Source organism: Coregonus clupeaformis, chromosome 13, assembly GCF_020615455.1.
Source record: "Coregonus clupeaformis isolate EN_2021a chromosome 13, ASM2061545v1, whole genome shotgun sequence".
Taxonomy (NCBI): domain Eukaryota; kingdom Metazoa; phylum Chordata; class Actinopteri; order Salmoniformes; family Salmonidae; genus Coregonus; species Coregonus clupeaformis.
In genome coordinates, this window is record NC_059204.1 from 42,907,930 (window position 1) to 42,924,860 (window position 16,931).

The 16,931-nt window shown below is 41.4% G+C and overlaps 1 protein-coding gene across 4 annotated transcripts in view; it reads left to right on the forward strand.

Annotated features, from left to right (window-relative positions):
• LOC121579521 (leucine-rich repeat and calponin homology domain-containing protein 2-like) overlaps window positions 1–11,377 on the forward strand; it is a 48,328-nt gene extending 36,951 nt beyond the window's left edge. For 3 of the 4 annotated variants that reach the window (XM_041894169.2, XM_041894171.2, XM_041894172.2), the window contains 9 exons: window positions 2,915–2,963; window positions 3,132–3,170; window positions 3,522–3,659; window positions 5,776–5,826; window positions 5,959–6,022; window positions 8,797–8,903; window positions 10,030–10,167; window positions 10,269–10,346; window positions 11,020–11,377. In XM_041894169.2, coding sequence (XP_041750103.2) covers window positions 2,915–2,963; window positions 3,132–3,170; window positions 3,522–3,659; window positions 5,776–5,826; window positions 5,959–6,022; window positions 8,797–8,903; window positions 10,030–10,167; window positions 10,269–10,346; window positions 11,020–11,139 — 784 coding nt within the window. In that variant the 3' untranslated portion in view covers window positions 11,140–11,377. The remainder of the gene's footprint in view (window positions 1–2,914; window positions 2,964–3,131; window positions 3,171–3,521; window positions 3,660–5,775; window positions 5,827–5,958; window positions 6,023–8,796; window positions 8,904–10,029; window positions 10,168–10,268; window positions 10,347–11,019) is intronic. The other variant, XM_041894170.2, reaches the window with a different exon arrangement.
• Window positions 11,378–16,931: the final 5,554 nt, after the last annotated feature.

Here is a 16,931-nt window from a genome sequence, read left to right on the forward strand (position 1 = left end):
AGCGCAAACTGTCTCTAACCAGAATAGAAAGAGGAGTGGGGGGCCCGGTGCACAACTGAGCAAGAGGACAAATACATTAGTGTCTAGTTTGAGAAACAGACGCCTCACAGGTCCTGAACTGGAAGCTTCATTAAATAGTACCCGCAAAACACCAGTCTCAACGTCAACAGTGAAGAGGTGACTCCGGGATGCTGACCTTCTAGGCAGAGTTGCAAAGAAAAAGCCATATCTCAGACTGGCCAATAAAAAGAAAAGATGGGCAAAAGAACACAGACACTGGACAGAGGAAGATTGGAAAAAAGTGTTATGGACAGACGAATCGAAGTTTGAGGTGTTCGGATCAGAAGAACATTCGTGAGACGCAGACCAAATGAAAAGATGCTGGAGGAGTGCTTGATGCCATCTGTCAAGCATGGTGGAGGCAATGTGACGGTCTGGGGGTGCTTTGGTGGCGGTAAAGTGGGAGATTTGTACAGGGTAAAAGGGATCTTGAAGAAGGAAGGCCATCACTCCATTTTGCAACGCCATGCTTTACCCTGCGGATGGCGCTTGATTGGAGCCAATTTCCTCCTACAACAGGACAATGACCTAAAGCACAGCTCCAAACTATGCAATAACTATTTAGGGAAGAAGCAGTCAGCTGGTATTCTGTCTATAATGAAGTGGCCAGCACAGTCACCGGATCTCAACCCTATTGAGCTATTGTGGGAGCAGTTTGACCGTATGGTACGTAAGAAGTGCCCATCAAGCCAATCCAACTTGTGGGAGGTGCTTCAGGAACCAAGGGGTGAAATCTCTTCATATTATCTCAACAAATTGACAACTAGTATGCCAAAGGTCTGCAAGGCTGTAATTGCTGCAAATGGAGGATTCTTTGACGAAAGCAAAGTTTGAAGGACACAATTATTATTTCAATTAAAAATCATTATTTCTAACCTTGTCAATGACTATATTTCCTATTCAAACTCATTTAATGTATGTTTTCATGGTAAACAAGGACATTTCTAAGTGACCCCAAACTTTTGAACGGTAGTGTATGTATTCACCCCCTTTGCTCTGAAGCCCCTAAATAAGATCTGGTGCAACCAATTACCTTCAGAAGTCACATAATTAGTTAGATTGCACACAGGTGGACTTCATTTAAGTGTCACCTGATCTGTCACATGATCTCAGTATATATACACCTGTTCTGAAAGGCCCCAGAGTCTGCAACACCACTAAGCAAGGGGCACCACCAAGCAAGCAGCACCAGGTCAGGGACAAAGTTATGGAGAAGTACAGATCAGGGTTGGGTTATAAAAAGATATCAGAAACTTTGAACATCCCGCGGAGCACCATTTAAATCCATTATTAAAAAATGGAAATAATATGGCACCACAACAAACCTGCCAAGAGAGGGCCGCCCACCAAAACTCACGGACCAGGCAAGGAGGGCATTAATCAGAGAGGCAACAAAGAGACCAAAGATAACCCTGAAGGAGCTGCAAAGCTCCACAGCGTAGAATGGGGGATCTGTCCATAGGACCACTAAGCCGTACACTCCACAGAGCTGGGCTTTACCGAAGAGTGGCCAGAAAAAAGCCATTGCTTAAAGAAAGAAATAAGCAAACACGTTTGGTGTTCGCCAAAAGGCATGTGGGAGACTCCCCAAACATATGGAAGAAGGTACTCTGGTCAGATGATACTAAAATTGAGCTTTTTGGCCATCAAGGAAAAAACTATGTCTGGCGCAAACCCAACACCTCTCAACACCCCGAGAACACCATTCCCACAGTGAAGCATGGTGGTGGCAGCATCATGCTGTGGGGATGTTTTTCATCGGCAGGGACTGGGAAACTGGTCAGAATTGAAGGAATGATGGATGACGCTAAATACAGGGGAATTCTTGAGGGAAACCTGTTTCAGTCTTCCAGAGATTTGAGACTGGGACGGAGGCTCACCTTCTAGCAGGACAATGACCCTAAGCATACTGCTAAAGCAACACTCGAGTGGTTTAAGGGGAAGCATTTAAATGTCTTGGAATGGCCTAGTCAAAGCCCAGACCTCAATCCAATTGAGAATCTGTGGTATTACTTAAAGATTGCTGTACACCAGCGGAACCCATCCAACTTGAAGGAGCTAGAGCAGCTTTGCCTTGAAGAATGGGCAAAAATCCCAGTGGCTAGATGTGCCAAGCTTATAGAGACATACCCCAAGAGACTTGCAGCTGTAATTGCTGCAAAAGGTGACTCTACAAAGTATTGACTTTGGGGGGGTGAAATAGTTATGCACGCTCAAGTTTTCTGTTTTTTCGTCTTATTTCTTGTTTGTTTCACAATAAAAAATATTTTGCATCTTCAAAGTGAAAAAAAGTGTTATGGACAGACGAATCGAAGTTTGAGGTGTTCGGATCACAAAGAAGAACATTTGTGAGACGCAGACCAAATGAAAAGGTGTTGGAGGAGTGCTTGATGCCATCTGTCAAGCATGGTGGAGGCAATGTGATGGTCTCGGGGTGCTTTGGTGGCGGTAAAGTGGGAGATTTTTATAGGGTAAAAGGGATCTTGAAGAAGGAAGGCCATCACTCCATTTTGCAACGCCATGCCATACCCTGTGGACGGCGCTTGATTGGAGCCAAGTTCAGCTTTCCCCAACTTTGGTCCCGCCTTCTTCACGCTACCTCGCCAATGCTCGCATCGCCCAACTTCACTTCCCTCCATAAAAAATGTATGGCTTCCGAAGTTTCATCGCCCCGTTGTCCTCTTTGGAAACCCATTGTAAGGTGTCTGTAGTAAAGACTCCATTGTGTCTGTCTGTTGTTATTGATGGTTGGTTTCCCTAGTGATGACACACTGCCCCATAAATGAGGGTATTGTACATGAATGTAAGTTTGTGTGACCGAATGAGTCAGTGTGTTTTCCTGTCTCTCTCCTAGTGCCTCTCTAGATGAAGGGAGTAGTGGCGCGTCAGTGCTGAGTGGGCAGGTAAGGACTTACTGTACCTTCTGTTTTCTACAGGAAACAAGCAACTCATTCTTCCCATTTGTGTGAGTAATACTACATCATGGTCATCGGCATTATTCATGGTTATATTTTGATTTGGTGTTTGTGTTTCACTCATGTTGTTCCCCCTCTCTGTCTGTCTCTGGAAAGGACCCCGACTTCACAGACGACGACATCACTTTCTCTGAGGTCACCCATTTCATACATGCCTTTGTTTCCTCACCCTCATCATCATCCATGTGAAGACGTGTCTGTGTGCATGTTAGCCTTTTATAACTGAGTGATGTACGGAGAGGCTTTAGGTCAATCATCCCTTTAAATTAAATGCTAGTGCTGCTCAAGCCAAGGGGTTTTTGTCCATTATTGCATTGCCATTTTGGTTAGTACAGTGTCCAGTACCTTGACCTTTCACTTCTCTCTCTCTCTCTCTCTCTCTCTCTCTCTCTCTCTCTCTCTCTCTCTCTCTCTCTCTCTCTCTCTCTCTCTCTCTCTTTCTCTCTCTTTCTCTCTCTCTCTTTCTTTCTTTCTTTCTCTCTCTAGCCCTCCTCTTCGTGCTCCTTCGATGGCAGCCTGAAGTCCGAGTCAGACACGGAGCCAAAGTGGCCAGAGGTTCCACCTGTACTCAACCAGAACGAGGAGCGCAGGAGAAACAAGTATCTGAGGAAAGATTATCTAAAGGTATGAGACCATGACTACCAAATTGCACTCTGAAGCCCATGATGTTGATTTGTATTTTTGTATTTATTAAGAATCCCCACTAGCTGCTGCCAAGAGATCTAATTTTCCTGGGGTCCAGCACATTAAGGCAGTTATATACGATTTAAAATATTATAAGACATTACATTTCATAACACTTTCCACAACACATTATGTTCCCTCAGGCCACTAGTCTACCACGTATCTACAATACAAAATCCATGTGTACTTGCGTGTCTTATAGTACTGTGCGCCTCCCATAGTCTGTTCTTGACTTGGGGATTGTGTGACCTCTGGTGGCATGCCTTGAGGGGTATGCATGGGTGTCCGAGCTTTGTGCAAGTAGTTTTAAATAGACACCTCGTACATTCAGCATGTCAACTCTTCTTACAAAAACAAGTAGTGATGAAGTCAGTCTCTCCTCCACTTTGAGCCATGAGAGATTTACATGGTTAGCTCTCATGTACAGTGGGGAGAACAAGTATTTGATACACTGCCGATTCTGCAGGTTTTCCTACTTACAAAGCATGTAGAGGTCTGTAATTTTTATCATAGGTACACTTCAACTGTGAGAGACGGAATCTAAAACAAAAATGTCATGCAATAAAATGCAAATTAATTACTTAAAAATCATACAATGTGATTTTCTGGATTTTTGTTTTAGATTCCGTCTCTCACAGTTGAAGTGTACCTATGATAAAAATTACAGACCTCTACATGCTTTGTAAGTAGGAAGACCTGCAAAATCGGCAGTGTATCAAATACTTGTTCTCCCCACTGTATATTTAAAGGGCCAGCCGTGCTGCCCTGTTCTGAGCCAATTATAATTTTATGAGGTCCCTCTGTGGCACCTGACCACACAATTGAACAGTAGTCCAGGTGCGACAAAATAGGGCCTGTAGGACCTGCCTTGTTGATAGTGTTGTTAAAAAGGCAGAGTAGCGCTTTATTATGGACAGACTTCTCCCCATCTTAGCTACTGTTATATCAACATGTTTTGACCATGACAGTTTACAATCCAGGGTTGAGTCATCCGCATTCGGAAAGTATTCAGACCCCTTCCCCTTTTCCACATTTTGTTACGTTACAGCCTTATTCTAAAATTGATTAAATAAATAAAAATCCTCATCAATCTACACACAATACCCCATAATGACAGTGAAAACAATACCCCATAATGACAGTGAAAACAGTTTTTTTGAAATTTTGGCAAAAAAACAGAAATACCTTATTTACATAAGTATTCAGAACCTTTGCTATGAGACTCGAAGTTGACCTCGGGTGCATCCTGTTTCCATTTAACCTTTATGTTTCTACAACTTGATTGGAGTCCACCTGTGGTAAATTATATTGATTGGACATGATTTGGTAAGGCACACACCTGTCTATATAAGGTCCCACAGTTGACAGTGCATGTCAGAGCAAAAACTAAGCCATGAGGTCGAAGGAATTGTCCGTAGAGCTCCGAGACAGGATTGTGTCGAGGCACAGATCTGACCAATACATTTCTGCAGCATTAAAGGTCCCCAAGAACACAGTGGCCTCCATCATTCTTAAATGGAAGACATTTGGAACCACCATTCCCACAATCTTTTTTTATCAATTTCTCTCAGCCAATCATCAGTAGTTTGTGTGTGTAAGTGCCGTGCTTGTTGAATGTCCTTCCCTATAAGCATGCTGAAAGTCAGTTGTCAATTTGTTTACAGTAAAATAGCATTGTATCTGGTCAAACACAATTATTTCCCAGTTTACTAAGGGTTGGTAACAGGATGATTGGTTTGCTATTTGAGCCTGTAAAGGGGGCTTTACTATTCTTGAGTAGTGTAATTACTTTTGCTTCCCTCCAGGCCTGAGGGCAGAATTCAGATATCGGCATTGTTTTAGCACTATCCACTGAGTTTTTAAACTACGGCTCGTGACATGGTTCAGTGTTTCAATAAATCAGCACATACTATTTCATTTGTTATTAATTACCGGCGTCTTGAAAAAAAATTGGGATCATGTATACTCATGTAACGGAAAGCAATTTACAATACGGCGAACTAGGTTCTAGGGCATGGATGAAATCTCTTTCTTAATGCTTATTTTCTTCTCACAGTACAAGTGCCAGGGTGCCCGAAGAAACTCCAGTGGGAATGACGAGTGTGAGGTGAGAATAGCTATCCAATCAAATGCACAATAAAAGCACATTACAATCAAATTATGTTAGCACATACTCAAGCAAATATCCTCATTAGTTGATCTATCTGACCAATAATCTAATGATGTGTTTTGTGTGCAGGAGGTATTGCGAAACGTTGATTTCAGCACCACCCTCACAGTGTTTGGCCTTAAGCCAAGATCAGGTAAGCCTGAATTAAGTAACCTGTTCAGGGGTTAGTCATTCCTTATAAGGCTTTTATTTATTATTGTATGATTGGGCAATACAAGTGGCACACATATTTTCAACACATTTCAATGTCTTCAAGTCAAGGTTTTGAACTCTGTAAATAACTGTAAAACAGAGAGCATGTGGTGGAGCAGTGAATTTGAACAGGGTGTGCAATTATGATGCAGGGTATTAATAGTGGCATTTACTGTGTATGTAATGTAGTGATTCTGGTGAAGTATGGACTGCTACAGCTTGTCTGTCAGGGCAAGTCCCAAGCGTGGGGATACATTGCTTATGACCTCTTCGGCATGCTATGGTGATGAGCTAAATGTCATACCCCAGTAGTTATCATTATGTGTGACACAAGGTATTTTAGTTTGATGCAAATACAATCAATGTCAACTGTTGCGTGTGCCTCAGTGTACATTTGACATATTAGTAATTTAGTAGAGGCTCCTATCCAGTAGTGAGTGCATACATCTTTTTACTTTTTCGTACGCGTAAAAGGTTGAATTTACTTGTGGGCGGCTTTCTTTAAAGGGGCAATCTGTGATTGTTACATCCATTATTGGACTTTTAAATTAATTATAAGTACCCATAAGTACCCATGAATTTAACTTATAAATGCCTCATGAGCTTAGTTCAACTCGTACCCCATCAGAACATTGTCACAAGTGTAGGCAGGAGGCAGTCAAATTTATTAATGCACCATAGCTTAAACCCACAGTGCAAAATATAAAGTACTCAGGAAATAGTAGGAGAGATTACTCTCAGGAAAACAAGCAACATATACAATGACCGACAAAGACAAATGACAGAGGGAGTATATATACAGTGATAGAGTGGGGATTGGAACCAGGTGTGTGTAATGATGACGAGACAAATCCGGGGTTGATGAGTGAAGGGCGTTTGCCAGCAGCAGGTTCGGCAGCAGCTAGAAGGCCTGAGCTGGACAGCAGTGGGAGCCAAAGCGAAGGCTGGTGTGACAAACATACGCTTTTCTACTCCATTGTTTGTAAACAATTTAATTGTTAAAAAAAATTAATACAAATGTATAGCCTCAAAACATGGTTTAAACTATAGTTTTGATATCATGGTCAGTCCTTGCATCCATAGCTTTGTCTATGAATTTGTGAGTGGTTACACTTCTCCAGCCCCATCCCTCAGCTGTTTACCAAATCAGTGGCTGCTTTGTTTGAACTGCATATTGCCCTTTTTAAAAAGAGAGAAAGAGAAACTATTTAGGGTTTTCATAGATATCCAACAAACAGGGCAATGTGTCCCTGACAGTTACACTCTGTCCTGCAGTCCCCGGTCAATCACTGGACCTTTGACTGCACTTTGACTGCAGTTCCAGATAACTTTGTCTCTGTTGTAATGATAATGATGACAAATGAGATGACCCTCTCAACTGTCTAAGTAAAATTGTTGGAAGAGTTCAGTGGAATTTCCATGGTATTTGGCCATCAATAAATAGTTTACAAAAACAAATGTGGTGTTGAACACACAGAAAGGCTACTAAGGAGATATCCTTATAAGTAGCAATAGTATTTATTATATAATTTATAGTATTTATTATATCCTCCATGCATTTACATCTTTAGTGAGGACAGGAGCTCAGGATTTCCACACTAAAGGGAGTTACTAAACAAAACTTGTTTGAAACTCAAATACACATTCGACTGACTTAGAAGTAACCCTGGTCTGGACATTCCAAAGTTACAGTAATGTTTGGAAAGAAGCCTGAGTAAATGTGACCGGTGTAGATTGCTTCTGCGTTGCGTTTTGATCAGTTTACATATGACTAAAGGATCAGGGTTGGTGTTGAGTGTTGATCTTTTATTATCTGATAATTACAGGAAAAGCTTCCATTAACAAATACTGTGCTGCCCTAATACGCCAAACTCCTCTCTTCCACATGGGTACAGTAGACAGGGCTAAGAATATCAATATTGTTTGACAACGATACAATATAATGCACAGTATAAAATGCAGCTAATGTACAGTATAGCCTATGGGCCTAGCTAACTTTCATCAATAACAGCCAGACGTTACGTACAGTTCGTACTAACAGTCAAATATCGTCAAAATATCATAAACAAAAACACGACATTCCTGATAAAGAAACGAGCAACATCCATACATGAAGTGTTGTGCTGCCCTTATGCACCAACTCCTCTGTAAAGTACAAAAGGGGACATGAATAGCCATGCTAGCCCAATGACGACATGTTCAGAGAAAATGTAAGTAACTAGCTAGCATGTACAGCATTCACAAATGAACAGATAAAAAGTGAATAAATGCATGAAATGCATACATTTCACAATATACTGGTAGAAAAGCATAATATTACAATGTCAGTGACAATATAAACTCAATATCTGTGTTTTCACATATAGGATTATGATTTTCATAGGACAATTTTTTTAGTAACCTACCTCTTCCACATGGGTACAGTAGACGAAGGAGGTAAGGGGGGCAGTGGATGTTTGAGGGGGAATGCAGAAAGAAGTGTGCGACATTAAAAAAGGGCACTTACAACAACAAAAGGAATGTACACTAATATCAGGCATATCGGATTGTTTAATTTTACTAAATGAAATTCAACACTTGTTACATAATGTCAGTATAAAGTCTAGACTCATCTCTGCAGGGCCCAGAGGTATTCCCAGAAGTCCATTGTTTGAATGCTCCCAAAATGTGTAATTTCAGTGATTTCTGTACGTCACACCCTATATGTTGTTGTAGCTTTTTGTCGAAGCAGCCGTCAGGAGCCGTCAGACCCCAGTTTCACCATGAGGAGGAAGATGGAACACCTGAGAGAGGAGATGGAGCAGATTGGCCTCCTACGACAGGTCAGGAGATTCAGAAAACACTAGATGACACACTGATCAAAAGACACCACCAATAACCTGATTAGACTTTACAAAAAGTATTATGTAGCAGTCCTTTTAATTCTCTAAATTTCCTGCATTATTTTTCAATAATTTTAACCCTTTATTGGCCTATATGGATAAGGATAATTTGAAATATTTCATACAGAAGAAATAAGAAAATGCATAACCATGGTAGCAATTCAAAGGGAAGAGTTTGGACCAAAGGTGAGGACACAACAGTTCATCTGACACAATAGACAAACAGACCAATTTTGTTCCGAACAACCCATGGTATGACACGTCATCTTGTAACTGTACATCAAACATAGTGATCATTAACGTTGACACTGTATATGACATGAGTTTTATGATATGGAAATGTGAAGTGCACGGCTTGCTTGTATGACATCAAAGTGGTATTTATTATACTCCTCCACGTCCCATCTTTCAAAATACATAGTCATCTTCATTTACAGCATTTCCCTCACTTGGACAACAAAACATTTGCTAAAGTTGCACAATTAGCTGGAGAGATGGGGGAAAGTTCTTGTCGCGCGAGGTGCTCAAGTTCAGAATGACTGTCAGTCAAAACACATACAGCGCTGTGGAGAGCAGAGCCAGAGCTCTGACGTCATGTATAGCGTGTTACTGTGTTCCAATTTAGGGGTTTATTAGTGTCCAAATCTACCCATCTCAACCCGTATACACTGGGTTTGAGTGTAAAGGGCTATGGAAAATCAGTAGCTTTTCATCAGAGGTGGGAACCAAAAGCCTCTTATATTGGCAGAGTTAACAGCCAGCTGTTGACAGAGTTTACAAAAGAATACAGTGTAATTCTGAGATGTTTTTCTCATCTGATGGGCCTTGAATGGGCTCTTTCATGTTGTCTGGAGTTCCTCAGAATTCTCGATGTGTCACTACTTGTTCTTCCAGGCAGCTGCAGGTTGCATAGTGTCCCGGTGGATCACTCTTAGTCACTCCAAAATCCTCCTGTAAAATAATCTTCATACATGTCTTGCCTTAGCGGTTGTCATAGGTGATCTACAGTTTCAACAGGGATCTACAGAATCCATGTTGAAAGTGTTGTTTCTGTGACTCCTCTCAGAACCTGGAGTCCAGACTGAAGGTCTTGCTGCCGGACGATGTCGGAGCTGCTCTGATGGATGGCGTTGTCCTGTGCCATCTGGCCAATCACATTCGTCCTCGGTCTGTGGCCAGCATCCATGTACCCTCCCCAGCAGTGGTAAGCACCAGTTGAAAACCTGTTGTTTAAAATCCCCAAAGCAAACCACCTGCGAAGAATAAACAAAATGCCTGTAACTGTTGACCAACTCTGTCCCACAGCCAAAGCTTAGCATGGCCAAATGCCGCAGGAATGTGGAAAACTTCCTAGATGCCTGTAAGAAGCTGGGTGTGCCACAGGTAAACACACATCACTTAATTAAGCAATAAGGGCAGAGGGGGTGTGGTATATGACCAATATACCATGGCTAAGGGCTGTTCTTATGCACAACGCAACGCAAAGTGCCTGGATACAGCCCTTCGCGGTAGTATATTGGTCATATACCACAAACCCCCGAGGTGCCTTATTGCTATTATAAACCAGTTACCAACATAATTAGAGCAGTAAAAAATGTATGTTTTGTCATACCCTTGGTCTGATATACCACTGCTATCAGTCAATCAGCATTCAGGTCTTAAACCACCCAGTTTATTATCACTACTATCTTCGATTGCCATCCGTCCTCTGTCATCACCCAGAGATCTGATATAGCTTTTTCCTCCGTTTTGGTACACTCCCTAACCAGGAGAACATCTACAGATATGATAAACATCTGTAGATAACCATATGTAAATAAACTTTTGTCAGATTCCTGAACTTAATGTGGAAAGCTTAAGAGGATAGGTTGAGCTGTGCCACTCTTTTTGGTTTAGCCAACTGCCTTGTTGTCTTGCCAACCACATCTTACAACAAAGAAATAGACTGGCACCCAGAGCAGCGTGACAGAGATAGAAACATCAATTCACTTGTACTGTCCTTTAAGTGTTTTGAAAGGGCCGGTGATTACTGCGTGCTGTGTTTCTGCCCTGGCAGGACAAGCTGTGTTTGCCCCACCACATCCTAGAGGAGCGTGGGCTGGTGAAGGTGGGCATGACCGTCCAGGCTCTACTGGATCTGCCAGCCTCCAAGCCCACCCAGCTGTCTGCTGTCTAACAGGAGCCTGGACACTGCCTCCAACCCCCTGTCCAGTCAAGCCATTCACACCCCAGCCCTACACCCCACAGAGGAGGGGGCTTCCAGTCCGCTCTGCTCATCACCAGGGACCCCTTAGGGGCGAGGGCCCGGGGGTTGCAGGGAGCCCATTGTCAGCTGATTGAGCCAGGAGAGGGAGGGGTTAATTCAGATCCTCCCACCCTTCCTATATCATGTCAGCTGGGACCCGCCTCTCATCCATCAGATTGTTAGCTTCTGTCATGTCCTACCCTCAGGGGACCCTACTGTACTGTGTGTGTAGAGTACCAGTGTGACTGTCTGTGTGACCTGCGCAGTGTGGACTTTATGAGAGCCGGTGAACCTAAAGCCAGGTCAGAGGTCAGACTAAGGGGGGTATCACAGTGAAGATGAAGACCTGTTTGTCACCATGGTGATTTTGACTGGCACATGGTCAGACACCACTGAGCCTAGTGGTGCCAACACTGAAGTCACTGGGTTTTCAACTCTGTATTAAAATACATTGGTAGTGAAGTGATAGCTGTTTTAAAGGCATGTACTCACTCTTCACTCAGAGAACTTAACTGCATGCTGGCCCACCAGCCATATCACATAACTCAAGTGGTCCTTAACCTCTGACTTTTCTTTTCGAACAAATTAGCATTCAAATTGGATTTTGAGTCATATTTGTACAAGAGCATTGTGATATCACATTATACCTCTGTTTGATATCCCAGAGGTAAAGCTTGGGACGTCCTTAACAGTGCTTTACCTCAGAGGAGCCAGCAGTAACCAAATGCCGGTACACACACTTCTTACAGTCTGCATTTGACTAGAATTATTGTACTGTCCATAACAGTGCCATTTGGGGGAAGAATGCTAAGCTTACTTTTTAAAGCATGATGTCCATGACTCAGAAGGATGTTGTACTGCAGCACATCTGGATAGAGACTTCCTCACATGCACAAGGTTGCTGATGGTCTCATGTCCAGTCACCCGTCTGTCTGCTGCTCTGCTGTGGGGAAGGGAGGATGCTCTGAGGTACTGCAGGTGGTTTTGGTAGCTCACCACTTGACAGTACACGAGAGAGCCATCCCACTGTCACAGGACCTTCTCTCAAATGCAGACCTAAAGACATAAGACTACTGTGACTGCATGTAGCTTTGATCGTATCACGTGCTCATTTTGAATAGGACTAGTTGAAAGCACAGGGGTATGTAGTTGGGATATTGTACCATATACACTTACAATCCTGAGATTGTATCTTTTAGTAATTTGATGCAATGAAACGTTTTTTTTTAAATGTTGAAATATTTAATCTTTAAGTTTATTTCTTGCTCCTCTGGTTGGATTCACAACTGCAAAACATCAAATAAGGAAAACAAAATAAGCAATTAGGTGATCCCATAGATTAATCCTGACCATTTGAAATATTTTATCAGGGAAACTATTTATCTATTATTTTTTTTCTATTTATATGCTTTGTTTGTGTTTCACCCCTGATGACCCCCTTAGGTTGTGACAGGAGTTTTCAGCTCCAAACTGATGAGACATTTGTAAAAATACTAATAAAGTGCGAAGTGGCAATTTACCACCATAGAGTTAGATAGAGGACTCTAGATAGATAAAACCTGTTTTGGCATTGCCATTGAGGGCTTCACCATTTTAAAGTAGTCAACTGGGTGGGACTTCCTGTGGGTGAAGGACGGATCACATCATTCCATCCAGATCATCAGGGGGGATCAGCCAATAAATGTATACTCGTGAGCAAACATTCCATAACTCTAGGTGGCAGTAAATCTCCATCATTGGCTTTATACCTGTTCAAACAACACACTCTAGATAGCAGTATGCACCCTTTCAGTTTGTTTGCCAACTCATAGAAGTAGTAGATGAAAAAAATTGACTATGGCCTCAATGGCGCTGCCTGTGCGCTCACAGATGCCGTAAAGGGATATATATAACAATGATATCTCTACCGTTCTCTATGTTTACCACATACGACTGGGAAAAATACATTTGAACGGCCCTCCATCTGGTATTTACTAGTGGGAAACTTGTCATCCTTGAGTGGGAGGTGGGAATTTACCAGTTGGATGCATTCATGTGCTTTGAGCTCGTTGAGAAACCCTGGATTGGCTAATAGCCAAAAACCTGTGTCAACCCGAAACTAAAAGTATAGCTATCAGGCATGTAAACAAATTATATAGTGTTCAAAAACCATATTAATATATTAGCTTTTGGGGTACAGTTTGTTCTTAGGTACATGTCAATTGTCTCAAAGTCTGATTCAATTAACTTAACATTGCAGGAAATGTGAACAATTGTTCCTGCTGCGAATAGTTTCACTTAAAAGGAGTTTCATTTGGTTTCCATCAGTAATTACGGTCCTATTATTGCAAAAATCCATTCCTAACTTCAAATGTGCTTTTTTATGGGGTGCAGGAACAATGGTATTTTTGTCTGCAATGTCTGTTTGATTGAATCAGTGTTACTCACTGATTTTAAATATTTAACTCCTTACTCATGCTACTGTTTATGTTGTCAGAGTTCCTGTTGTTCCCACTCCCATGTCTGTCTGTTTTTTTACTGTGACTTTGCCAATGAAGCTCATCTCTAATTTGTAGTGTATGTGTATAGCTCATGTATGGTATCACTGTTTTTTAATATGCCAAGTATTTTATTAATGACATGATGCTGGAACTACTGTACATACATTACCTGTACAAGATAGAACATTCCATGATTTTAGTTAGCTTTGTGTCTGTGTTTATCTGTTAATTGGAACATGCTATGCTTGTACAAACTGAAATCCCAGCTGGCCACGGAAGCCTCCTTTGACTGAAGTTTTTGGGAATTTATCTCTGATGCGGTTCAATTTTCGTGTATAGATTATTTTCAATGATGTTCTAAGTGATGATTGATGGTTTCGGTATGTATTACGTTTGGCTGCCTCCCCTGTTCAAAATGCCTTATGCGTCTTTTACCTGCCAGTGACCACCCACCACACTGCATCGCCATCGCCAGAACTAGAGCTGTTGATGTCTCTGACTCCGTTACCGTGTTTCCATTTGGTTATATCTATGCTCATCCCAGAAACATGCAGCATAGCCCATCCCCTCTTCTGATCACAAGTTCCAAAGCTCTCAAAGCAACACTTCAACAAGGCTTACTTGTAATGATAGTCACGTTGCCTGCCAGTGTCAATATGACAAGACTCAACAACTGGTGTTTGAATTGGACACATCGATCCTTCCCTGAGCTTTTCTTGACACAACATAAACATGTACAATTGTTTGTTGACAGAACATAATTATCAGCTATGGTTTCTTATTCTTTATATCAAACATCTTTCATACAAGCTTTATATTTCTGTAATCCTAATACCAAATTAATTGTTCATTCCTAGTGGTTGGCATGTCAGAGCATTAGTATGCGTTGTATCATGGTGTACTGTTTATGTTATAAACTGTGCAGCTATTTCCTGCCCCATTTTCCTCCAGATCCATCCACATCAGCCTAGTCTGCTTTCCCACTTGTCTCTGTAGCTCAGTTGGTAGAGCATGGCGCTTGCAACGCCAGGGTTGTGGGTTCGTTTCCCACGGGGGGCCAGTATGAAAAATGTATGCACTCACTAACTGTAAGTCGCTCTGGATAAGAGCGTCTGCTAAAATGTAAAAAATAAAAAAATAAAAAAAAAAAATCTCTCACGTCTACGTCACTCATGCTGTTTTGAGCTTTCAATCTTTGATTAAAAGAGCAGGACGAATCATTTACACACTATACTGCCGAGAATAATTCTGATGTATTCTGTACATACAGGTTTTGTATTTAAAAACAAACAATGCATGCAAGGATCCCGGATGACCGAGCCACGTGTGTGTGTGTGTGTGTGTGTGTGTGTGTGTGTGTTATATATATATATCCTCTGTATAAATTGTGGGGTGTTTATTAAGAAATTAAATTTAAAAAAAAGAATAGAAACATTGTTTGAAGGTCAAAGGAAAAATAAAGTTACATTCTTTTTAAATAATTTAACTGCTTACACTTGAAGACAATCCTTTATTTTCTTCGATGGAAATCATTGTTAAAAGCTACAAAGTATTACAAAATAATAACATTAATTAAATTTGTATTGCCTTGTGAAACAGGTACCAAAACATACAATAGTATGTAGTTAGGTCTGACAGTTAGGCCTTGTGGATCTTTGATTTACCAACAAGTATGCAGTATTGTAAGTAGCTACTGTATGACATTTTTAACATGCGCTTTTATCCTAAAGTGACTTGCGGTCATGCATACATACAGTACCAGTCAAAAGTTTGGACACACCTACTCATTCAAGTTTTTTTTTTTTTTTTTTACAATTTTTTACATTGTAGAATAATAGTGAAGACATCAAAACTATGAAATAACACATATGGAATCATGTAGTAACCAAAGAAGTGTTAAACAAATCAAAATATATTTGAGATTCTTCAAATAGCCACCCTTTGCCTTGATGATAGCTTTGCACACTCTTGGAATTCTCTCAACCAGCTTCATGAGGTAGTCACCTGGAATGCATTTCAATTAACAGCTGTGGAATTTCTTTCCTTCTTAATGCGTTTGAGCCAATCAGTTGTGTTGTGACAAGGTAGGGGGGGTATACAGAAGATAGCCCTATTTGGTAAAAGACCAAGTCCATATTATGGCAAGAACAGCTCAAATAAGCAAAGAGAAACAACAGTCCATCATTACTTTAAGACATGAAGGTCAGTCAATACGGAAAATGTCAAGAACTTTGAAAGTTTCTTCAAGTGCAGTCGCAAAAATCATCAAGCACTATGATGAAATTGGCTCTCATGTGGACCGCCACAGGAATGGAAGACCCAGGGTTACCTCTGCTGCAGAGGATAAGTTCATTAGAGTTACCAGCCTAAGAAATTGCAGCCCAAATAAATGCTTCACAGAGTTCAAGTCACAGACACATCTCAAAATCAACTGTTCAGAAGGGACTGTGTGAATCAGGCCTTCATGGTTGAATTGCTGCAATTGCTGCACCAATAAGAATAAGAGACCTGCTTGGGCCAAGAAACACGAGCAATGGACATTAGACCGGTGGAAATGTGTCCTTTGGTCTGGAGTCAAAATTTGAGATATTTGGTTCCAACCTCTGTGTCTGTGAGACGCGGTGTGGGTGGACGGATGATCTCTGCATGTGTAGTTCCCACCGTAAAGCATGGAGGAGGAGGTGTGATGGTGTGGGGGTGCTTTGCTGGTGACAGTCTGTGATTTATTTAGAATTCAAGGCACACTTAACCAGCATGGCTACTACAGCATGCTGCAGCGATACGCCATCCCTTCTGGTTTGGGCTTAGATGGACTATCATTTGTTTTTCAACAGGACAATGACCCAACAGGCTGTGTAAGGGCTATTTTACCAAGAAGGAGAGTGATGGAGTGCTGCATCAGATGACCTGGCCTCCACAATCCCCCGACCTCAACCCAATTGAGATGGTTTGGGATGAGTCGGACGGCAGAGTGATGGAAAAGAAGCCAACAAGTGCTCAGCATATGTGGGAACTCCTTCAAGACTGTTGGAAAAGCATTCCAGGTAAAGCTGGTTGAGAGAATGCCAAGAGTGTGCAAAGCTGTCATCAAGGCAAAGGGTGGGTATTTGTAGAATCTCAAATATAAAATATTTTGATTTGTTTAACACTTTTTTGATTACTACATGATTCCATATGTGTTATTTCATAGTTTTGATGTCTTCACTATTATTCTACAATGTAAAAATAAAGAAAAACCCTTGA